The following is a 26,476-nucleotide window of genomic DNA, read 5'->3' as shown; positions in this document are numbered from 1 at the left end:
GTTACTTAAGCATGTCACCTCATGTATTAGGTCACTTGTGATTTCAACTACTTGTTCACCTAACCAAAATCTATTGTCATGTATTATGCTTAGGATAACTCTAGACCACTCCTCATTGTCAAAATCATGGCGGAATAGAAACTGTCCAATTTCCAATTGACCTAAGTGGTTGAACTCATCTTTGAAACTAGTGTCTTGCCTATAGATTTCTCAAATTCCTTAGATATGTCACTATCTCCTAGGATCTCAAACTTGCAATGTATGTAAGATTGTACGTCTTCTACAATTACTACTTCTTCTGGTATCTGCAAGAATGCCCCAGCAAGGCATGTCCAGTTATACAATTGAACCTTTTTTGAACTTATATCTAGATTATAGTTAATATTTTGTGATCTCTTGTTATTTGTCCTCATATTGATTCCAAAACCAATGAATCTGCAAAATCTTGTTATATGCCCAAGATTGTTGCAATTATAACATGTTGTGACATTGTTTCCATATCTAGGTCCTAATTAATTGATCTATAATTCGCAATCTCCAGCAATATGTCCAAAGTTGTTGCATTTATAACTCATAACTCCATTTCTTATGACATTAGTTGCATCAATAGGTCTACTAGCTACAGGGTTAGTACATCGATACATATTATTATTAAATCTAGGTTTCCTACATTCATTAGCTCTAGGTCCATAAGCATAACGATTATAACAATACCCAAGAAAAGGGTTACTATACTTACATGTACAGTCTTTCTTCATGTGATCAATTTTATTGCATGCAAAGCATCTACCAATTAATTGTCTCCTTACTTGTTTAGGTTGTTTAGATTGTTTAGGTACTTCCTTGTTTAGATCTTGTTTTTGTTCAAGTGGTTAGATCACTAGCTTTGATTCCTCAATAACTTCAAATCTCTTAGATGATTCTCCTTCATAGTAGTCAATACCAATCATATCACCTTTAGGTCTTTGTGTCATGATATGTTCATCAATCTTTTCACTGTTAGAATAAAACTTCTCAAGATGTTGCTTTATTTATGTAAGCTCTCCTTTTACAAATTCTCAAATCCTAAATTAGATTGACTTTCCTTCTCATCTTCCATTAAGCTTAACTTAAGATTTGTGATCTGAAGTTCATGTTCTAGAATCTCATTCTCATTCTTTAACTTAGAAATTGCACCACTATCTTTGATATGATCGTGTGAGTCTTTCTACTTGTATTTCACTCATTTGATCTTCGCTTTCAACTTCTGAATGTAATCTTGTACATCTCTAAGTTTCATTTTCATCATGTCTCTTTCTTCTATGATCACATCAAGTTCCTCGAGAGCTTCTTCTAAGTTATTTTGTAACTGATACAAGCTTCTTTCAAGTTCTTTTGTAACTAATACATATCCATTGAGGTCTTATTCAAGCTATCAGGGCTACTCTGAGTAATTATGCTCTAATGTCAATTGTTAGAAATGGGATATACTAAGAGGGGGGGTGAATCAATATTTCACAAACTTTTGCCCAACTATGGATATCTTTAACAATCTTTAAATATGCATAAGTAATCAAATTGAAAAGTAATCATAACAACAACACAATGCAACTCATAACACCATTATTTATTAAGTAAGGAAATTCGGGCCAAGGGAAAACCTCAATGTGGATGGTATCCACAAAATGATTCACTAATCAAAAGCATCTTGTAAAAGATATCAACCCTGTTAGGAGTCTATTACATTTGTATAGTGTATATGTCCTTGTTAAAAGCATCAACACTATTAAGAGTAAGTATTACAATTACAACAGTAGCTAGATGAGCCCACTACTCAAACATGAATATACAATGATGTATTTTGTATACAAAAGGCATAAAAACAAAAACCTTTCTAACAATGTTGATATTTTCAATATTTGATTCTCTTTGCAAGAACTTCACATCTATTGTCTTTGATATGTTATAACACAAGTTTGCATCATACAACAATTCCACTTCAATGTCAAAAGACATCACACAACTTTGCGTATAAAACTCTTTCCTTTATACCAAACTCTTATGTCGGCCTTCAAGTCTTCACACGTGTCCCAAAATTATAAATTACTTTTTGTTAAGTGAAGTTTAACATCTAAGACGTCATCTCTACCTTGGTTAAGTCAATGTTTTGGCAAACCAAAACAATCCCTTTTACTTTGTTAACTTCTTTGTTCTAACTGTATAACCTATACCTATAAAACTCATCATAACTTTCTTTGTACATCGAATAATTTTTAGCACTTTTAGGCACATGTTTAATACATCATGACCTTGCTTCCCTCAACTGCACATAACCTCATTTGCTTCTAGTAAACCGCATAATACCAAAAGGCATAATTGTGTTAGAGTAACAAGTATCACTTCTACAAATGCAATAACATTGTCATCGTATTGATGTGTTCCAAGTGCAGATTTGAATTACTTATAAATATGAGAGGAGACATATCTCATGAAGAGATGTCTCTATGGTTAATGATCATTAAACAATATACTAACAATTTTATATTTTTATATATATTCTAAATGATGATTTACTAACCATAATTTTTTTTATTTCCAAGTCAATTCAATCCGACCGAAGCTACAATTCACTATTTTCCTAGATTATACTTAGACAATTTTCCAAGTTTAATCAACCAAAACTTAATATGATATTTTGTCTTCGTAATAGGTGCATGTTGCTATAAGTGACAACTCTATATCATCCTTTCATATTCTCCTAGCCAAATTGTCAACAAATAAGACAATAGAAAATATGTTACTAAGACATTTAAGTAAACTACTTTTTAACCCTTACCAAAACGCATTCTGCATTTTTACAATCCATAAGCCTGAAATCAAAAGTAAACATTCAGAAACAATTGAAAATGAGTAATCAAAATCTCATGTACCTTTTAAAAAGGTCAAAAGACAATAAAAACAAATCCTCAACAACTTAAAAATGGAACCTAAAAAAGAAGAAAGAGAAAAGACTACTTGATTTCGGTTGATAGTGGACAACCACTTTAACAATGGCTGCCGTTGCCATGATTTATTGATTTATCACGTACTTCAATCTTCCAACTTTCGAGAACCCCGTTAACTTTCAGGTACAGGAGGGAAGTTTCCAAATAACTTCCAAAAGTACACTCGAGAAATCCTATCAGATCGTAGTGCTACAACTTGTTTCAATTTATTACTGAAAAGCGAGTTCGATATGACCTGGGGTTTAAATTCCGTCTGCAATACACTGAAATGTACGAATACGCCACTCCTTGTAGTCTACTGCTCCGCTAACTCCCTCAACTGTCCACAAAGAAACGATTAAAGAATAACTTGCAGGCTGTTTGCTATTCAAATATAATTGGTGTAGGTAATATGCACAAAATCAAATCTAGAATTTACAAGGCAACTGCTGATTGACATTTCATGTCAAACGGTGGAATATTGAATATAAATCAAAATGATTTTTATATTAGTGCAACCAGGGATAGAATATCACCTTTTTTTGTGGGACCCAAAAGGTTCCCTCCGGGGTCGCCCCTTGCCGGCGGATTATGTTTATAGTGTGTAAGATTTTTGGTTAATGCAAGTGGAATAGATATTGGGATTTTACAGCAGTCGCAGTAATCTCCAAAAGATTTCGTTTAAACAATTTTGTAAGGACAGCGAATTTGCTTCATTCTGTTCATACCTGGAATAAACGCTGATTTTGAGGCATGCTGTCCTCTTTACTAGGCATAATTCATTAAAAAATAGCAAATAACAGAATCTGAAAATTGCATGCTTACATGTGTGTGAAATTCAAAAGAGGAAATGCTGATTTCTACAATCATTCATAGTATTAAGATGCAAATTCTGGATTTGATTGTGTGTCGTATTGTTGCATCAAATATTTCGAATCACACTCAGTGATCCATCATCAGAATGAGCAGAACTAAATAAATATACATTTTGGCATAATAATTTACTACAAGCTTAATGCGAATGAATACTAGCTATGAAAGGCTTTTAAATCTCTCAATTGGTCGGATATTCCAATATCACAGTGGTATTGTTAAAATAAAATAAGAGACTTGAAAAATGAAAAAAATCAAGAATTGAAAGCAATACCTAGTATAGAATAGGGATGGATGAACAATCAACCAAGACCAGGGACGATTTTACAGATATTTTCTTATGTTAAAATGAGGGTTAAGTGAGAACAGACCCCTAATAAAACAATTAATAGTATGGTAGTCTGATTATCACTAGTCTACTTCCCTTAGCCTGATCTTTCTTCCCATCCTATAATTATAGGATCTTCATTTGCTTTAGCCAAGAGGCCTATGTACGAGTGTCCATAATGTTAGAATCCAAATTCTGCGTATACAAATTAGAGGACCACTGAATTAAAGGGGAAAGGGAAAAAAAATTAATGAAGAAACCATTGTATTTCGGCAATGAATCTTAATAAATAGACGACAACCAACGACAGAAAATCAAAATGATAATAATAATAATTAACCATAGTAGAATATACGGCTTTGTTCAAGTCAAATAAAACAATTTATAGAATTGCAATTGCAAGGACTGCGAATTTGAAGAACATCCGAACGCTAAAGAGTAACTTGAGGAACTGCTTCGGAAAAATACCTCAGAAGTTGAGCTTCAGAAAATTTAATATCGTCATACTTGGAGTGGCTAAGAATAATTGATGAGTTCCGATATGCTTAAAGACAGATTGCACACATTATAGCAATTACAGCCAACTTTGAAGAAAAAACCCTCTGTTTTTCAACTTTATAGGAAAAAGTACCTAACTTAACATGCCTAATTGACGAATGTCCATCCATACACTTAAGAGCAAAAGTACGCACATTAAGAGGAACGCTACTGAATTGATAAGACAAGAAAGAAATGAAATCTTCATTATACTTGAACCAAAAAGCATCTTTATATCCATTTTCAGAACCAGAAGAAAACTCCAACAAAATCATAAAACTGAAGTTCTGACTCAAGATAGCTGCTCAACGAATTAGTGCCGTTCAATATTAATAAACTCTTTGGCGGTATTAACAAAATCGTTGCTGTGAAACAGGATTTTGTAGAACTGCTCCTCCTGCAAACCACTAGCCAGAGCGGTACATTATTTATTTAGATTCTTTACTATAATATAGATTATATAACTTTAATGTCTGGCCATCTTTGGTCATGTTTTAACCTCTTGTGAAGATAAAATCATACAGTATCTATTATACTAATCACAATAAGGAGGCATAATTACTAAACTCAAAAACTGTTATTACCATAATCAATGTTCATGCAAACTTGATGAAATCTTTAAGCCACCCATCCGTTTTCATCAAAAATAGGTTCGGTATCTATGTCTGATCAATTCACGCTAAACAATTATTGAACCAGACGCGGAAATCACATTGAAAGGTAGTTTTGCCATGTTTAAGAAGTATAATTTGGAAGCAAGAAACTGAATGCATTTTAGCATTAATTTGAAATGGAAAAATTGACTAATTTAGATTTTACACATCTTCCAGGAATTTGCCAAACAGACTTAGATGGAAGAAATGATCAAGTACTTACAATGTATATGTTTATTTTCTAATTATGTAGCATAAATGTCACAACGTGAAACTGAGATAGGCTTCCCATAACCTCTAATAAGAGAGGTGGGTGCATTATCTGAAAAGGCAAACAAGTGGCCGATGAGTTAGCCCATAAAATCATGCCTGCTTTTAAAGATGGAAAAATATATTATGCTGTGATATTACTATCAGGATTTAACTGTGTGATTTTTGAGGCAAATGGGGTTGCAAGCTTTGGGTTTAACCATAGAGGAAACTCCGTAGTTAAGCGCGCTCAGGCTGGAGTAGTACCGGGATGGGTGACCTCCCGGGAAGTCCCGGTGCTTCACCCCTTTGAGCATCACCTAAATCCAATGAGTACCAAATGTTCCATTTATTCCATCTCTGGATTACCAAATGTTCCATTTATTCTCATGAGAGATGGATTCATGTTGAATCACTACTCATGAAACATGGGTCAATGAGTTTGACTCAAAAATCACACAGTTAAATCCTGATAGCAATATCACAATTTGACTTGCTGTGGAAATTATCTCCTACTTATCAATATATTATGCTGTTAATACTTTGTCACAGCAAACTTCAAAGATAATACTATTATTATCGTACATATTCTAATACCTTGTAAGACTCATAGTAAGAAATCGTACATATTCTAATACCTTGTAGGACTCATAGTAAGAAATCATGCCTGCTTCTAAAGATGGAAAAATATAATATGTTGTTATACTTTGTCACAGCAAGGTGAAACAATCCCTGAACTTCAAAGCTATTATTATCAATACATATTCTAATGCCTTGTAGGATTCTTAGTATGAAATCACCTGTGCTCAACTTCTTAACTGTCTCTGAAGTACGCCGTGAGATATCTTTAAAAAGCCTTAACTAATAGAATTTGGAAATATTTAAGTTCCATAAATACTAACAAATAAAGAGATTTATTATTTAATTTGAATAAGAATGAAGTATATTGGGAGATAGAACATTACATCAATTTAATTTCGAAAACATTAAGCCTCAATTCTTCAACTTTAAATAAAGAAAGATAGAACAGAAATGAATTTTAAAAACACAAAAAAAACACATGCCTAGGTAATGTGTTTCAGATATCAGATATCCAATTCTTATATTAGATTTTTTTCAAATTGTTACTTTCTGCATTACTGACAAAATTCTTTTATCAGCGTGATACATGTCCGAGAACAAAAATAAATTTTTAGGCTCTGTATAGCTTTGTATATTATGAAATGCTCAAAAAATATGAATAATCATTTTTTAGTCCCTATTTTCCTATGCCATGTGAACATTTATTGCCAAGAATGAGTTAAATACTTAAATAAGCTGAGTTTGCTAGTTTCATCAAGATCACAAAATATGACAGACTGTGTAACTTCTTGATCAAGCCATTATGTCACGGCTTCTAAGTGCTCATGTTGATTTATTGAAGTGCAGGTCAGAGGTGGGATATAAAGTGTCACCAAGAATACTAACTCCTGATAGGTGCAACTCAAGAGGAGAATTATCATAATATCTCAACTAGCACCTTACTCTTTCTTGGTAAAAATGTACAAGGAGGATTCAGATCTGACTGAAGACAATGTAGGTTTACAAAACATGTTTTTACCCACGTATTTCTGATGCTTAAAACAACAGATTTTAGAATGTCCAGTCTGTTACAAGATTCAAGGTAATTCAAATTCTGTCCTTTGGTATTCCATTAATAGTACTTGTCTATCTAAAACATATTAATTGCAGACTAGGAGTCAGTTGTAAAGCTAAACCCCATGGCATATGTATGATTAAAAGTTGTAGCTCAAAGAAACTGACTTAAAACATTACAGATCTCTAAAATTCAACACATGCTAATCGTGAACTCTTAAATAGAAGCACCCATATAAGACAAACTAATAGAATTTTATAGAGAATGTGTGACAAGGGTAATCATTGTTATTGGCATATCACCTATGGTGTATTGTTAAAGTGACTGAGCCTTGATTAAGGGGCAGCATATTTACAGATTTAAGCTCAAATGGAGCTCACTCCCACTTCTCCTAAAGAAAGTGTAAAGATCTCCTTCGGTATATATAAGCCTAGGAACAGCCATGACATTGACTACACAGTTGCTCATTTGAGAGCTCTAATACCCTCACCATGACAAACAGATCTCAAAGCAATCATTTCTAACAGCTTGAATGGCTCCTGCATAGGAAAAATATCAGGAATTTTGGATTTGATGGCCAAATTATTAAGATATTTACAAATTGATTGCCTACAGCTACCTTTGCAGTGTTCAAATCCAACATGGAATACCTGACTCTTCAAATACCTTGTAGACTCTTCCATTCGAATTGTAACTACAAGTATGTAAAGTGATTCTTTTTTATGTATATGAACTCAACCCATCCATGCTGTGACTGTTAAAAAGGCCTCCCGGAGTAGTAATATATATGCTGCTATACTTATCACATCAAGGTGAAACAATCCTGAACTTAAAGCTATTATTACCATGTATATGGCAAGAGTCTGCAAACTTGATGAACTCTTTAGGCAATCGACACTTTTCCAGCAAAATTAGCGAAATGGTATCAATGTCTAATGAATGAAGCCCACAAGACCTTTTCAACAGGTATCAGCACATAAGGATCTGCAACTAAACCAGAGGTGGCTATCACATCAAAAGGTATTTTTATCTATATTCAGGGTAAAAATATAATCTGAAATCAAACCTACAAGATGAACATGTCCCTTTGATTTACATTGAACCAGGGGGAAATGTTCAACCCTTGTAGGCTTCATAGATCATCTAGGAATTTCCTAAACAAACAAAATTGATAAGTCAGCATGAAAGAAAAGCTCAATTAAATCATTTTTTGTGTAGCTTTAACTTTTTTCATTTTTCCATAAGCTCAAGTGAAATTCAATCCAAATAAAGTTGGCTTTTAAAGAGCAAGGACTAGAGGATTTTGTGGGAAAATTTATTGTTTTTCATCAGTCAGAAAATATGCAGAGGTGTAAAGGCTTTCATACAAACCGAAAACATTATTTATGGATTTACTGGACAGAGAAATCCAAAATGTACAGTTGACAAGGAACAGTATAGCTGCATTCCACTTTATGTACACTGTCAATGTGACACAGAAGTACAGGGAATTCAATAAAGCAGGTTTTAAACAGTAAAATATCAGGAAACTAAATAATAATATAGTACTCATAAAACAGATGGAAAAAAACTGAATTCCATTCTTTCATGTTAGATATAAATAATAATATACAGTGATTGAATATGCATTTACATTAATAAAATCTATGGGGTTAAACAATCTTGTTTATCTATATATTATGGAATTTATATTTTTTTTTAAAACAGCTGGTGCACCCTCCTCTTTTAAAGTCAACCCTTTTTTGAAACTTAAACCCTCACAATAAAAAAAAGAGAAGACGCTAACACTAACAATAGAATAAAAAGGATTAAATGTGCCTAAGCTCTGAACTTTCATAAAAAAAGTCAGACTAACTTCTAAAAGCATGGAAAATGTAGCAGTCACAAGATTGATAGTGAATTTGTCAAGTTTAGTGATGCTGTGAACAAAACTAAGTTGAAGAAACATATAGCTAATTCACAACATCTAATGTAGGCTGCAACTTCGAAGACAGAGAGGCTGGACTTATTTGGACATACAAAAACACAGAAGCCAATCTTATTTAAACAAAATTTCCCAATCCCATTTCCTTATTGATTTACAAGTCTTTTGTTTGCCAACAAACTCACACGCATGGCTAGTATAATCATGATTAAAATATCCCAGCTATCACTGTTTGAAAACACAAGTGGTCCAATCACACTAACCATTATCCAACCCTGCTCCCAAAAAGCACCTAAACACAGAACTATTAACTCAATAAGCAAAAAATTACCATCCACAGGATAGGAATATAACAATATCATCTTCAAGACCCTTGATAAAAATCACTATTTGATAGGCACTGGAAGTTTGCCAGTAATAGCATGTTGTGATGGTTAAATTGTTGCGTTGTTTTTCTTCCCATCAAGGTTTAAAACTCACTGGGGATGAGGTCCCCCATTACTGTCCTCACTTGTTCATAGCTCTAGTTCAAGGCATTTACCTCTCTTAAAAAAGGTTGTGTCTAGCACAGATTTGAGATTCGTGCAAGAAAAATGGTGCTTTTCAGAACCAGCGAATAAGAACAGAGAAAGCAATTGCAATCAATTTGAGATCAAAGATATAACTTCCTTTCTGTAAAAAAAAGGCTGTGATTTAGTAATAGATTTTGGTCTACCAAGCAAACCAATGCAGTTCAACATCACTAAATAAGGACATGAGGAAAATGATTGCAATCAACTTAACATCAAAGATATAACTTCCTTTCTTCAAACCTTGTTAGATACTAGTTATCCTCAATAAAAGTGAACTTATAAACTACAGCAACAAAACCTTTGACTAATTCAAATGCATAATTGCCAAATTCAAACGTGCAAATGCAGCATAGTTCTTACAGATAAAAACAAAATATTAAAGACTTACAAGTGTAAACAATGCTACTCTTTACAGCTGGGAAATACATATAGGTGACAAAATGGTCAACATTTTGCATATTCACTCACACACAAATATGCAACCACTAGTTGAATTGTGAACATGCCCACAAAACATCAAGGGCCGCTGTTCACGGCATAAAGTGGGCAATTTTGCATTCAAAAATCCACAGAAGTAGTTTGCACCATTTACATTAGCTTCATGAAAATGAGAAGAGCGGCTTACCTATAATTCTACCAGTTAAAAATAGATAATCCAATTTGCATGATGGTAAAAAAGGAAGAGAAGGAAGCATAATATCAACAGAGAAATTTTAAACACTTAACATATGCATCAGCGGCACAAAAAGCATAAAAAATTTCATCTGAATACGAGAAACTGCTCAAGGAAAAGAAAGAATGAAAGGAAACTAAATACGACTGCTCAAAATTATAATTAAAATGAGTCCCACTACCTAGATGAATTTAAAGTAAACGATAGGAAGTGGTAATAGTTACAATACACTGCTCTACCATTTCATTGGATGGTCACTGCCATCCATAATGATAATCTACAAAGTTCCAGCACGAGCAATCTAACATTTTCCAGTCTACAAGAGAACTCACATCATATGCCATAGCATATTTGCCAGCAGTGGACATCAAGAAGATTCACATTGCAGACTGCCTAATTAAAAGAGGGAAATGGCTACATATGCCATTAACAACAAAGAAAAGAAAGAAAAACCTTTTTCACTTGTATGAGCTCTTATATGCTCCTTTAATGAAAGGAGAGCATTGGTTGCCCTGGAAGAGGTGGAGATTCGGGAGGAGAATCGAGCATTCTGTTAGCTTCGGCAAAAAGAGTGATTTCTTCTACAGGTCCTGAGGATACATCTTTCAGCAGCGTACGAAAAGAAATGGAACCACCTTTGGTTGATGAGTCCGAATCTCTTCCAATGCTTGTGGTCACAGCTCCTTCCAAAAGACTCTGGCTTGCAACCATGGAAGAATTCTCATCATTGTCACTCACAAATCCAGAGAGTGTCTGACTGAAAGATTCCAGTGGTATCATGTTTGAGTATTGATGATTCCTGGTTTGCCTTAAACTAGAAATCCCATTAACTACCAATGAATCTGATACAGGCAAGTACACCAGAACCCATATACCCACTGCCGCACACAAAAGAAGTGCAATGAACCCTAGGAACACCAGAGCTTCAAAGGCAAGTTTGCCAGGTGTCGAGAGTACTGAGAACCCCAAGAACAAAATTCTCAGTAGAAGAAAACCGGATACTGTAAAAATCAACCAATAAACTCTTCTCTGCAGTCCTTTGTTTATCACAAAAGAAATCATCCTCATCCCCACATACAGGAAATAAGTTATGAACAAACAAGCAAATGCTCCATTTACAATAGTACTGAAGAGAGGATAAGCACAGAAAATCATATCATCCTGTCTCCAAAAAGATCTGGTAAAATACTTAGGTATTCGTGCTCCATAGCCTTCCTTTTCTTTCCTATATCCCTTTTGGAATTCAAAACTGGGGCTAATGACAACGAAAAACAGCTGCGCTAAGAAAACGGGCAGGCATAAAGCAACTACAAAAGAAACTGTTCGTCTGTTCCAACTGTTTATGGTTCGATGAAGCGACCCATGCACCAAAAATATCAAAGTGAGAAAAAAGCCCGGCTCCATCAATCCTAAGTTTGACAAAAGATAGAGTCTGCACACATTGCGCTGCCATTGTGGGCTCAAGGAGTAGAGAAGCCAACCTTTCCTTCTCAACAAAGGCAAACGGAAGATTTCACCCAAGGACCACAGAATTGCATACACAATCAGGCTTATCCGAATGATCCATGGCACATTAAAATATTGCAGCTGATTGCTAATTCTTTCTCTACGTATTTGATATCGAAAATACAACACATGTGCAATGCAGCATATTCCAGCAGCTATGAACAAGATGATAAGTGACAGAGTTACTGCACCGAATACATCGGCGACAAGGCTGGTCAGGGGCATCACCCGCACTGCAATCTCCACGCATGCTCTCTTCCAGCATCGATGCCACACCCGCACCCAAGGTATATGTGATTTACAACTATGTCAAACTGAAATCAACCTCCCTCCCTCCCTCTCAACAATGAATTGCATTAGCCCTGCTCCACCTACTATAAGCTCCCATTCATATCCTTCTTAGGACTTCCTCTAATATCCTTCTATTTCCTTGAGGCTATATAGAGCAGTAAATCATTATACGGACGCCCCAATCTGAAATCTATTTCCTCTAAAACCATTGTTCCTGTGATAATGATTGCAAACACCTTACTGTCTCAGACCTCTATCCAACTAGCACATGTTCCCATCCATTCCGCTCCTCCACTTTGGGTTTAAACTTAAATATCGAAAACAGAAGCCCTCTATTTTGCTACTGCTATCCAGATTGACAAACCAATACACCAAACTCACCAAAACAAAAGTTCATCGATTGGAAACCAATATGATGAGCGGAATCTGTCTACCATCTTGAGTTTCCAACATAGGTTTCCATCCAGAGGGTTTTCACCAGTTACTAAAAAAGAAACAACCATTAATGTAATAGTTCAATAAAGACTTTATGGGTACACCTCTAAATGTAAGCGCATAACATTTCCAACAAAATCCACTCTCTTGTCTTCCTAAAAACAATGTTTTTCATGTGTACTCAATCTATGATTTTCTATCTGTAGCTACATACGGTGGAATGAAACAAAATCAAATCAAAGTGGTATTCTATTTTGTTGAGGTATAGAGGTATTAGGGATTTGGCAGGCCGACTATATCCTCAAATCTATCTGTCTCAGAGCTGTAAGAGACCTAGAAAGGATTGTAAATGCCCCAGCTGACAGACAGCACATTCATAGCTGTCCGTTGCTTGAGGGTTGTTCATTAACACCCAATTAAAACCATCCACTAAACTACAGACCCACCAAATCAGAATTTAAAAAAGAAGGCAAAAAAGTTCAAAGCTCAATCCCTGCCCAGGCTACAAAACAGAATTCAATCAAAGATACATCAAATTGAAGCCAAAAATGTGCAGAATTTAACGAGGAAACCATGAACAGAAATAGACGAGAGCACCTGGAATAGATCTGCAGGCAAAATGGTGTAGATTTTGCCGTAATCCGAGGCCTAAGATGGTGTGAAATCAGCTGAACACTGCAAGGAATTAAGAAAAACTAGAGAGGTTGCTGACAGCCTGGCTCCAGCTACAAAACGCTTCGGCCTCGGCACCGAGCCCCCCTGCCGAGCCTACGTGGATTATCTTCTGCTGCGCTTTTATACGTGCAAATTTCTTACTGGATGGCATTTGTACAATCTTTCAAAAATCGCTTCCCCTCGCTATGACGAGCTTGCCTTGGGAGTTTATTTTATTTTATATTTCATTTTCGTTAAGTTCTGGACGTATTTTATCAAAAGGCAGGAAAAAATTTCAAGTATATCAGCCGTTACTTTTGAATTTGTACGATTACAGTTGTAGGTGTATTGGGGTCACCACGTGGGCGGGGCCTAGTCCACACTGGTGTTGCAACTTACAAATCCTTAGCTTCACCAAAAACTCATATATAAACAAAAATCAATTTGGTTGTATAGTTGGCAATCACAACCACAAAGAAGATGATGTTTGAGGTGATGGGTAGGTGCTTTGTGCTTGGAGATGCCTTCATCTTGGGGTAAGGTTGTGCCAATGTTAATGCATTTAGATGGGATGGACCATCTAAGATTCCACTGGGTCTCATAGGAATAGTGTATTTGAACTGGTAGATTGTTTATAACAAGGATATTTTTTATTAAGTTGTATTAGTATTTTCTATATTAATTCAAGGTTTCATATCGATAAGAGTATAATAAAAAGTGTTAAATATAGAGTAGAGTGAATTATTACTTGTTACTTGTAGATATGATTTTAAGTAGAATGTTCTTATTAGTACTTATGAATAGGCTAAGTACTATTTGTAAGAACATTTGTTTAGATTTTCATACTTTTAATATTATAATTATTTTTAATATAAATTTTGTCATTCATTTAATTGTTAAAAAAAATATATACTTGTATTATATAATCATTTAAGAAATATTATTATAGTTATTATTTATATCAATAAATAAAATTTCAATTTCAATTAATTATACTTTATAATTAACAATTAATAGTTATTTATAATAATAATAATAAACTCTTTATTACTACAATTATCATTATAGAATATTGTAACTATATAATACTTTTATTGATTAAAATGTATTATATATTATACTAAATTTATTAAATTAGATCTTGATTTACATAAAAGCTAAAGGCAAATACTAAGCCACTATGTGGCACTTGTTTTATTTTTCAAATATTTACATGTTAATTTAAAGTTCCTTGTTAATAAGGGTATAAAGAAGGCAAGATGTAATAGTGTTTGTCGTGTTTGGAATTGGTCACATAGATCACTGCCTTCATATATATCCTCCATACCCTTTGTTGTTTGTATTTTTTTGACTAGTTGTTATCAACAAAGACACCTGATACATATCTGCATTTTATTTGTCGTAATGTTTGTAATGTTTATTTATCCTTATCTATTGAATCTGCCTGTGATTGTATATTGAATCAATGCTTGAACTTATTTCACTTTATAACTATGTATGTCCTACTTTCTATTCATTGCAAAATTTATATTTATATATATAACATTATTCATACCATCACCATTGTTGCTAGAGTGAATCAAAACTTTTAATAATATCGGGCCTTCACCAATTAGTATTGTTGTTGTGTATGCTCATTCACTTTTTAACTCATACTATTATCTTGGCTAGTATTCCAATTCCACAAATCTGTATGCTCACAATGAATTCTTGGTTAACCAAACATTGCCAAATTGAATTTCCTAATCATAATCTGGATTCCAAATTCCAGAATCCCAAAGCCAACATTCTAAATGCCGATTCTTAATTTATATTTCAGTAACCAAACAAGCCCTTAAAGTTTTGTGCTAATAAGAGTATAAAAAATGATTATATTTAGTGTGGTAGATTGTCTATAATAGACATATTTTCAAGAATGGGGTATCTCACTTTTCAAATATATGTAGAGTAGTTGTAAATTTCTCAATTAAATTTCAAAAATTAATTATTTTTTCATGTAGAAAAACTTATTGATGAGGTAAATTTATTGTTTGGAAAATATTTTATATATTTTTTGTTTAGTGTTTTTAGTAATATTTTATATTATTTGAATTTGTATTTTATTTGTGTCCATTGTAGAATTCATTTATTGTTATAGTACCTTGCATCTCACATTTGTTAAGAAGAAAAGCCCACATACAATTGGAGTAGGGGTGCATCAATTGTGACCAATTAAACTTAAATTCAAATTTATAAATCTGAGCTCCAAAAATTAAAACAAAGATGGACAACAATGAGAAACCACACTATAATTTATTAGCTAGGGAAACCCTTGATCAAGGGGAAAATCCTAGTGGGGATGGTACCCACAAGATAGTGTACTAATATATAAGTTCCTTGTGAAAGGATGCACGACTCTTTTAGGAGCCAATTAAAAATGCTTTTAGTACAAGAATCCTTATTAGAGTCCATAGATCTTTATTAGGAGAGCTTGAACCCTTGTTAGAAGGTTTCAACCCTTTTAAAGGTTGATAAGGAAATAAATAGACCCATTGCCTAAATACTCCAACAAGAATGAAGAATAAATCCTAGAGAGAACATATCTAAAATAGTGACTTGTCTTATCTATAAGTTATGTTCCAAGATAGTTCCTTTGTAGCTCAACTCAAAGCAACCAACTCAATCGTTGCTTTGCTCTAATCATTCAACATGAAAGCTAGCATCTATTAACCACATCCATGATACATGTGACATATGTGATGATTTCCAACTAAGGAAGACATCCTTCATTTATTCCCTTATAATGAATTAATTAGGTGGGCTTGTTAAGGCTTCCTCAATGTACAATTAATTACATAGGTCCTTACTAAGGCATACACACCTTCATAAGCATCATTAAAAATGTTACATTATAATTCTCACACATTACAATATAATTATTGCATTTTACAATGATAAACAATATATTTCCTTAACATGTTTGGCTACCAATAAAATACACTGCACATGTAGTGCCTCTTGTGTTTGTAGTTTGTACCTTGTTATATTTTGATCCGAGAGATACTTGTTACTCGTGATATTTTTACATTTGAGATGACCTGATGGTCAGAAGTTATACTTTGATTTCTAGCATCATAGATGTTAGATTACTATGTTGTTCAGTCGATCATATATGTATGATGATGCCCTTTTGAGATGATGATATGTTTTATGATGATATCTAATTATCTAGCATTTGGACATATCCTCTTATTACATTTATATGTCGGATTTGATGCTTTGGTTATTTATTTCATTCTTTCTTTGTGATGCTTTATGCGAAAGTGAGTGATGTAAATGGATTATTTTCAATATAATTAAATAAATGGTTAAATTAGGTCATTTAATGCATTTATTTCTTTGATTATGTTATTATATGCAATTGCACTTGATCATGTATTTTAGTGTGTAGGATTTATGTCCCTAATAGTGACACATGGAGTTAGTGATTTAGTTGTTCATATTTAACCAATGACATCCCTGTATGGTCGATGTATCCTATTTAATTGTTTAAATTAAACTCTTCCTGTGATTTAATAAATCTAGACTCATTTGCATTATGTGATTGGACACATGAGTGTGTTTGTGCATTTAAAGGTTTGCAATTGTCACGAGAGGTTTAAGGAAATTCTTTGATTTTAGTTTAAGGGAATTTTGGGCTTTATTTAATTTAATTTAATTCTCAACACTTTTGTCGTAGATGAATTCCAATTACTTGGAATAACTTATTTTCTTTTGGGTTGATTTAGGATTTAACTAGGTAACCTAGTTATTTACCCTAATTAATTATTCACTCTAAAAGTGAATTCGTATCCAAAAAGGAATTTTATTCCTCACTTCTCACTTTCTGAAATAAGAAAATTGAGAGCAATTTCTAAATCCTCTTTTGTAGGATTGTGTTTCTATTCGATGTAAGAGCTACGAGCGTGGGATATTCGTGAGATCGGTCTCATTGGATCCAACTCGAGGAGACCTTGGATTGCTATGATTTTTGACAACTTCTACAGGATTTTTATTTTATTGTTCAAACTCTCATTTTTGCCCTTTTGGCTATCAGGTAGGGCTCTCCCATTTTCCTATCTCTCCTTTCATTTTTTGTAATTGTTTGTTAGGAGGTTGAGGACTAGTGTGTTCCCCTTTGTTTCTGATTGCTAACTCTACCCAGTTGGTCAGGTATGAGCATTTCCCTAATTTTTGGATGAGGGTTTGGGATTTCACACCGTTATGCTAGTCATTTTTTATACAGTGTTTGAACCCAATTTTTATTAGATTTTTGTGGCTCATTCATCCTTGGGTTGAATGGGTTTTATTTTCATTAATTTTCATCAACATTGGGTTTTTGAGGTTTTTGCCTCAATTTGTGTACCACCTAGTTTTCTTAGATTTTCTTGGCATGGTGTTGGTCATGGATTTGGATTATCCATAGGATGTCAATCTGACCACTGTTGCATTGGGATGTGTGTTGCATCCATACTCTTGAGGTTGTTTTCGATTGAGTGTTACTTTGCTCATGTTCTCATCCAGCTTATTTTATGATCTTCGTGTTGTTGGTATGCCCACACACGAGCACATGCTCATGCATTTGTTAGGTTCTTGAGAGGCCTAATTTCCTAGTTATTATCAGTGGAGTTATGTTCATTGGGGTTTGGTTGGGAATATGCATTGCCTATGGGCACTCATTGTGTGATAAGCATGGGTATGTAGCGTAGCACCATAGAGGGGCTTCTCTTGCAACCTTGGTGACTATTTCCTAGGTTGGCATGAAGAAGTTCTAAAAAGTGATAATTAAATAAATTACTAGATAATTAATCTAAGATAATTAAAATAGTGAGCACCTGTAGTTGATCCGAGGACACTTAAAAATGTGAGCACCCAGAGTTGATCCGAGGACACAGTGCGAGAGCCTTCCCAAGGAGTTGATTCTACACGATACTTAGCTTGGGCTCCTTGATGCCAAGTGAATTACCCTTCATCGAGTCCCTACATATTTGACCCATAGAATGTCTGACCAGGACCTATTGTACTTTCATTGTCTCATGATCTTGGTTGCAGTCATCTTTACTATCTGGCATGAGTGTTAGCCATTAATATTTGCTATATGTGTGTTTGGGGTTAGATCACTATCTCCATCAGCACAACAAGAGTGGGCCTACGACTTCCACATGGTTGGGAGGCATAGCTACCTATACCACTATTGGGGATTGGTGTACAGAGACAGTCTATTTCTAGTTACAACTGATGCTTGATGTTTCACTTGGTATATTCGAGTTTCCACAGTATGTTTCCTTGTGATTTATGCTTTAATTGGAATGCCTGGATATCATGTTTAGATGATGATAGTTTCATTGATGCATTCCTTTACTATGTTGTTTTAGCATAGGGTTAGATGATATGATTCACTATTAGTTGGAGTATATATGCTTGTTGGATTAGCATGTAGATCTTCTTGTTCTTATGATGTTATTATGTTGTAGTAGTAACGCCCTTATAAGAAAACTCTGACTATCTCATTGGCAGTTTGGGATGTTACACTCGGGGATGGCTAGGGCCCTTGAGGTCTTATGATGCCATTACAGTTGGGAGGAATCGAGCACGATTTTTAGTTGTTTGGGTGTATATTTGTTCATCATTTTCCTTCTTATGATGTTTGGTTTATGACCCATGTATGTACATTGCGATGTTACTTTCTACATATTCCTTCATATGCTATTACGAATTACATGGATAGATGCTTTCTCTTTCTTGTTGCTTGGTCTCATGTATTTCTTGAGCTTGAGTGTCCAAGCCTCAATTTTGTGGATTTGGTACTCCCTAGTGTGGAGGAATTGCTTAATTGTTACTTCATTTGTTGCTTTTTCCTTTTTGCTTATTTTGTTCCTCACATCAAAGAAGGGTTTCCTCGTGCAAGAATGTGTTCTCTCACACCAGAAATATCTTCTCTCATGCGAGAAATATCTTCTCTCGTGTGAGATTATACCCTCTCACGCAAGACATGGCATTCACTCACATGGAGCCAAGCATTCTCTTGCACTAACCTCGATAGCAAGGCTACGAGTTTTTATTGGCTAACTAGAGTGTTTCCTCATGTAGAGAGGAACTTCCTCATGCATAGAGTACTATCTCGTGCGAGTTTGGAGGTTTGCATTTCCTTGCATGAAAAGTAGGGGATATCTCTACTTGTTTTTGAGAAATGCATCTCGATATTTTGAGTACCCTTTAGGTTTTCTCATCCTTCTAGGCTTTGATAGACCAGAGATTCTAGGTTTGATAGTTGTCTATAGTCTCATATTTAAATTTGGGTGTGTCAGTTGGTAGTGATGCTTAGAGATGTGTTGGTTGCCTGGATTGGGTAGTTAGCATTTTGTTGCGATCTTTCGATTAGTTACATGTTGATGTTGTTTAATTCCATGCTTTAAAAAATATTGGCTTTTATTTATCCTTGTTCCAAGGATCTTTGGGTGGGGCATTATAACACATTATACAAAAGAAACATTTCCATAATAATCCCAAATCCTTGATATCACGAACATAACTGCATGAATAAGTCTTCTACCACAATCCAACCTTGTTGACATTAATTCTGCCTCACTAATAAGATACAACAAATATATTGTCAATTGTATTATTGATCCAAAATTGCCTCCTACGAAAGTCGAATTCAAATAAAGATCAATTTTAATGATCACCTAGGATGCTCATGAAATGATGTAACATTAAGTCATTTTCTCTGTTTCAAATTGTGCCTTAATATTTTACAGTCACGATCGTTCCATTCGCATGGTCGCGAGCGGTTGAGCACTAACTAAGGATAAGGCTACGAAAGAAAGCTTTACTTTGATTTCGCCCAATCGCATGGTCATGTTGGCACACTGATCTTTGAGTTGTGATGGCGCGACAAAGCAAGATTTCCAATGTCCAAATTATATCCTACACCATCAAATCCTTTAGATCTACGGCCAGCACATGATCGTCATGAATTGAGAGACAGCTAAGCTTCAAGTTGCGATCGTGTGATTCCCTTTATTTTGCTTGGTCACAAAGGTCAAATAATAATACTAGCTTAAGGTGGTGAGGCGGCGATGACCAACAAATCACAGTTTAGCAGGAATAGTTATTCAGGGAAGGTGGTGGTGAGGATGCGATCGTGGATAATTGAATGCAAGGCATAAGGATTGGATGATGATAGGTTGGCATGATGATGAGAAATGTTTGCTCCACATAGCAAAACTTAATGGTTAAATCTCAGTTGACCAAAGATTGTGATCGAGTTGGATGTCAGTAGCAGTAGGGGTAGTTCCTTTAATGATCTTTCTGATTCTCTGCAACCACTTTCATTGATCCCTAGGCTCGATAAGTGCAAAGAAATACTCCACCATAATTTTTCAATCCATTCATTCAGTTAGAGATTAAATAATTGTCATTCTTGACCTCTTGTAGATTTTTTGGTGAAGAAGTGATCGTTTCATGCATAGATTTATGCAAAAGTCAGATCTTTTCAATTTTTGCAGTGATTTTCTCTCTAGAGATTTGATCATAGTCATTGGATTTTGTCTTATGAGAGAAGTCATCCAAGTCATACTAGCACTATAAAGGAAAATATTGTACTCTTTCTCAAGGCCAAATTTTATTTATTTCTTTACTACTGCCTTGGCATGCTACTATAAATTCCCTATTGCCTTTGAGTTATATGACTTCCTGGTTTATCTCTTTCAATCATCATTGTACTGTGTAAATTTGTTTGCCTCTCTTCGATGTACTACGAATATCTATAATTTGCACTCTCTATCTTTTTTGACCCATGTATGATAAAAGTGAAGTATCTTCCTTGTGTCGCTCATATGGTTGTCTGATATGTGTGTAGTTTATAGATTAAAGCAAGGTTTGAATCCATATATCTTTAGACTATCATAATAATAGCATTGTGCATGTATGGACAGAGACTGATTTGAACATCCTATTTTGGTGTATTGCCTCTTTAGAATAGATTAGGTAGTTACTTTCATGCATTCCTTCTCCTTTTTCTCTTCAAGAATAGTTTAGGTGCATCCTAATAGTAGAGGAAGCCAGCCTTCTCTGGAGATTCAACCTCATAGTTCAAGTCCCACAGAATGGAGGTTGTTTCCATGTTTCACTAGGCTATCCTTAGGTAAGACTTTGGGAAAGGGTGAAAGCTTTTCTGACAACAATTTTTGGCATGCCCGGTAGGACTATGATATTTTTTAATATTTCAAGTTTGCTAGTGTCAGAAAAGATTCCTTGCTCATACTAAAGAAATAGCACTACCCTTAGTATAAAGCCTTAAAGAGGCTCATTGTTCAAAAGTACTTGGTGACTCTAAGCTTCAAAGCACATCTGGTTTCCAGACCAAAGTTATAGTGATTCATGCCCAAGAGACACACAAGGGCATCTTCTAGAGGTAAGTTCCAATATCAAGAGCTTTCCCTTTGTAGCACAAGAAGAAAAGTTAGAGTATCCTTGTCACCAGTTAGGAGTAGGACAGTAATGCATACCCCTACAAGATCCATTTCCACTCCTCCAACTGTTAGATCTCAACCTAGGATGCCATCTACTCATATCAATAGAACACTTGCTTATATGGCTAGAGCTCACGCTTTCGCCACCTTTAATGGTGGGAGCCCCCTCCTATTGACCCAAAGGCATGATATAGCATTATCAGCTCTCAAGAGTGTACCTAAGTTTATTGGTGAAACCTCCACATCCCCTATTGAACATATTCAAGAATTGTCTAATGTTTGTAATATCCACAACGTCTTCAAGGAAAATGTAGCCATTAGACTCCTGGCTTCATCCTTGAAAGGAAAGGCATTACAATTGTATAGAGGTTTGCCTCACAACTCTATTACTACTTGGGACGGGTTAGGGGTAGCCCTATGTAAGCATTTTGAGGACAAAAGTGACCATCTATTGCTTTTAGAGGAACTGACAACTATCAAGAGGGCCCCTTATGAATGTATGACTGATTTCAATTATAGATTTCAGAAAACATGGGATAGAGTACATACTATAGTGAAACCCTCTCCCAGTAATGCATTCTTGTACTACCTCAGAGCCTTCAACAGTGATATTACTACCACCTTACAATCCATGGGGGGGATACCTTACCAAATGCTTATGAGGTTTCCATAAGAGCTGAAAACATTTTGATACAGGGAGGGAAGTTAGCTCCAAGGCCCCAAATGCCTTTCTTCCCTAACATGCCTAACCATCAACCCATTGTAGCCCCTATTCATGTATGATATGTACGTCAGCCTCTTATTGTGCTTCCAATAGCTTCTACATCCTCTAGCGGAGTTGATAGGATTGAGGCTATGATGCAAACATTAATGCAGAATGTAGATAGAAGAGTGTTAGATCGGGAAAGGAAGATGGAAGAGAATAGTGTTGTAGTGTAGAAAGTGGGAAATGAGTTGGTGATTATGAAGAGGCAACAAGCTCAAAATAATAAGCCTCTCCAACTCCAGAGTCAAGGTCTCATCCATGGTAGACCTCCAAACCAGAATCATACACCCTATAATTAGAATAGACCTATTGACCATTCTCACAATCAGAATAGACCTATTGACCACCCCCAGTCTTTGAACATTAACCTAAATAGGGCATTAGTCCCTCAAAACAACCTAGCCCAAGATCAAGATTTTTTCCTTGATTGTAACTACTCTTATGGATACTGCATGTGCCAAAAGGAAAAATCTTATTTCACTTTAACTATACAAGAGTGATTAGTTTCCCAGCAACACAATGCTAATCAACCTATTGATACCTTTTAGCAGGATGATTGTTCTTTTATGAACCACCTAGTAGAAGAGCATGGTAATGCAAACCAGGATTTTTGTGCTTATAGTACTAGGAGCAAGAAAAGAGCCACGGAGGAGATGGTACCTCAACCTCCTAATTAGCCTTCTGCAGTGCCACATATCTAAGCAGTCACCCAACAACACAATGCAAATCAACTTGCTGATGTTTCTCTACAACAAAGACAAGATGAAAGAAAAAATGATGTGAACAACCCAAAGACTATCTCGCCTCGGACTTCTACTTCCAAGGCTCTTACCAGAATATCTAATGCTTCTTTTAGTGTGTTAGAGAAAATGAGGAAGACCAATGCGAACATTTATGCATGGGATGTTGTAACTACTATACCATCACAAAGGAGGCTACTACGACAAGAGTTGGAAAGCATTAAACTTAGAGATCAACCACCTAGCACAGAGAATGTTGTAAGCTTGGTGCAACTATCAAGGGAGGTAGAAGTAAGCAAAAAGGTTAAACCTCCTCCATTCTATGTTTCTTTGCTTATAGGAGATAAGCTAGTCCATAACTATATGATTGACTCAGGGGCTAGTAGTTCAGTAGTGCCCAAGTGTGTTGTTGATACCTTATAAATGAATATGAACCCATTTTTAAAGATGTGTTGTAACTTGATGGTAGTACCATCAAGGCCATGGGAATCCTTAGGAATATTGAAATGGCCTTACATGCCTATCCAGGTTGTACTGTAGTTTAGGACATATCAATTGCTAAAGTCAAGCCACATTTTGCCATTTGTCTATCAAAGGACTTCACTGCTCAAATAGGTGGCTACATATCTTTTGATTGGTCATATATGTTTTTTAGAACTAGAAATGGAACCAAGACTTCAATTAAAGTAGAGCCATTAGCCCTCCATCATATTGATTCTTATATTCCTAACCTCGTCAATATGAATTATACCATCCTAGAAGAAGATGAGAATGATACAACAAATGAGCCTGCCACTTCCTTATCTAATACACCTAATTTCCTCTTGGACAAATGGGCTAACACTTATCAATTTGATCCCATATCGAAGACCTTAGAGACCGACTTGGGCACATATTGTATATCAAAAAAGGATGCTCTTGTCCCTAACTTGATGAAAGCCAAAGAAGATACAAATGGGATATGGAGCATGTACTTTGACGGATCAAGAAATAAGAATGGATTAGGGGCTGGTGTAATATTGATTTCTCCTATATTAGAAAAGCACTATTTATCATTTAGATTGTAGTTTAGTTGTACTAATAATGTGGCTAAATATGAGGCTTTGATTCAGGGTCTCTTAATTGCTTAGAAAAGAGGAATCTAGGCATTGAGTGTGTATGGGGATAGTGATTTGGTGATCAATCAAGTGAGGAGTCAAAATGTCACTAAGAATAATATGCTCAAGTCTTAAAAACATAGGGTATGGGATTTGCTTGAAGATTACAGTACATTCAATATTCAAAGCATTCCTAGGAAAGAAAACAAACATATTGACAGACTTGCGATAGTGGGTGCATCTCATGATGTCACAAGGAACCTTGAAGATGAAAAGAGATAGAGGATTAAGATGGTAATCAGACCCGTTGTCCCTGATAATGATATCAATTGGTAGGTCTTTGAATCTGATGCACAAATTGTGAGTTTCTTGCAGAATGAAGCAAAATTTTCAAATAGAAATTAGGTGAGGTTGCATGACCAATATGGAGATCAAATGATCAATCTCAGCTCCAACAAATTACCTAAGGGTCTCATTACCTTAGAGAGTATCTTCGACCTTGATGACCAAGCAAGGGAAAGAGGCATGAATCTTGTTGCAAACAATGGAGATCATACACCAATCACAGACGCTGATGAAAAAATGCTAAACTTGGGAAAGGTATGTTTTGAAACTGAACAAGAAAATTTTGTTCATCTGTGTCAATAATTTAATGATATATTTGCTTGGACATACAATGATTTGAAAGGATTTGATCCTAACTTGTTTCAACATACTATAGATTTGGTAGATAATGTCAAGCTTGTTAGGCAAAAATAGAAGCTAGTAAACCCCAAGATTGAACCCCTAATGAGAAATGAGTTGTCCAAATTAATTGAGGCTAATATCATTTTTCCTATCAAGCATTCCTCTTGGGTGGAAAACCTTGTCCCTGTTAGGAAAAAGAATGGAGAGATTAGACTGTGTGTAGATTTTAGGGATCTTAATCAAGCCTTCCTTAAGGATCACCATCCCCTCCCTTCTATGGAACAAATTTTGTCTAAGTTTAGTGGTTCGAAGAGATTCTCCTTCTTGGATGGGTTCTCTGCTTATAATCAAGTGTTGGTCAAAGAGGCTGACAGATATAAAAGTACTTTCACTACTAAATGCATGTGCTACATTTCAAAAATTGATGGAGATGGCCTTCAAAAATATGATTGAAAAATTTGTGTTGGTCTACCTTGATGATATCACAATATACTCAAAGAATGTAGCAAAGCATTTCGGTCACCTCAAGTAGGTATTTGTGAAATGTAGAGAGTACGGGGTGTCCTTGAATCCAAGCAAGTGTGTCTTCACCACTAATCAAGGAAAATTATTAGGGTATATTGTATCTAAAGGGGGTCTAATTATCGATCCAGATAAGAACAAAAGAAATACTTTCCCTTACTCTCTCTAGCCACAAGAAGAATCTGAAAAGTTTCCTTGGTAGGATAACTTGTGTAAGAAGATTTATTCCTAATCTAGCTACCATGGTGAAACCTATCATAGCCATGCTAAAGAAGAATATGGCCTTCTCATGGACTAGGGAAGGGAAAGTAAGTTTTGAGGAGATCAAGGTAGCCATAGCTTCAGCTCCCACTCTCATTGTCTGAATTTTGATAAGGATTTCATTCTTTATACCTTAAGAGGTGAATCGAGTATTTCTATTGTCTTGATGCAGCTAAATAAAAATAAATAAAGAGCAACCAATTACTTTTTTCAGTGAAGGACTCAAAGAATATGAAAATGTAAGGAAACTTGTAACAAAGAATATATCTATTTCCACATATGCATAATATATTTGAAATAAATATGTAATTGAAATCCACATGTAAGAGAATTTACAACATACCCACAAAAATGTGACATAAGATATACCTTAGGAAACCCTCATTGAGGGAAAAAACCAGCCTCCAAAAGCATCCATCATGATGTATTATTCAGCAAAAATATCATTGCAATACAATCATGGAATCCTTCACAGCCATAGCCACAACTGAGCAATCTATGTGAACAAGTGAATCCACACATCCCATGCCATGCTTCCAACCTCCACAAATGCTCCCTTGGCTAACCTATCAAGCCTTGTCCCACTCAACTCTTTCCCTTTTTGCCTTCTATCTTTT

At 35.1% G+C, this 26,476-nt stretch overlaps 1 protein-coding gene and 1 long non-coding RNA gene across 3 annotated transcripts; both read right to left on the bottom strand.

Annotated features, from left to right (window-relative positions):
• Positions 1 to 2,855: 2,855 nt before the first annotated feature.
• Positions 2,856 to 13,676, bottom strand: LOC149569050 (uncharacterized). Of its 2 annotated transcripts, none has more exons than XR_016362678.1 (2): positions 13,238 to 13,676; positions 2,856 to 3,303 (listed from the first exon to the last, which is right to left on the bottom strand). It is a non-coding gene; the product is annotated as an uncharacterized LOC149569050 (long non-coding RNA). The 2 variants fall into 2 exon arrangements; XR_016362679.1 differs by lacking the exon at positions 13,238 to 13,676 and adding an exon at positions 3,500 to 6,604.
• On the bottom strand, positions 10,535 to 13,244 carry LOC149569051 (uncharacterized). Its single transcript, XM_089821833.1, has one exon. It carries the CDS (start codon positions 12,137 to 12,139, stop codon positions 10,895 to 10,897), a length of 1,245 nt encoding a protein of 414 aa, XP_089677959.1. The 5' UTR covers positions 12,140 to 13,244; the 3' UTR covers positions 10,535 to 10,894.
• Positions 13,677 to 26,476: the final 12,800 nt, after the last annotated feature.

The sequence above is a fragment of the Cupressus sempervirens genome, chromosome 3 (genome assembly GCF_028749045.1).
Source record: "Cupressus sempervirens isolate cs-2001-9-10 chromosome 3, ASM2874904v1, whole genome shotgun sequence".
NCBI lineage: Eukaryota > Viridiplantae > Streptophyta > Pinopsida > Cupressales > Cupressaceae > Cupressus > Cupressus sempervirens.
The sequence above is the reverse complement of the archived record's forward strand: the minus strand, read 5'-3'. Positions and strand labels throughout refer to the sequence as shown.

Excerpts from the sequence above, each read along its gene's own strand:
- LOC149569051 (XM_089821833.1), bottom strand. The coding sequence starts at position 12,139 with ATGCCCCTGACCAGCCTTGTCGCCGATGTATTCGGTGCAGTAACTCTG.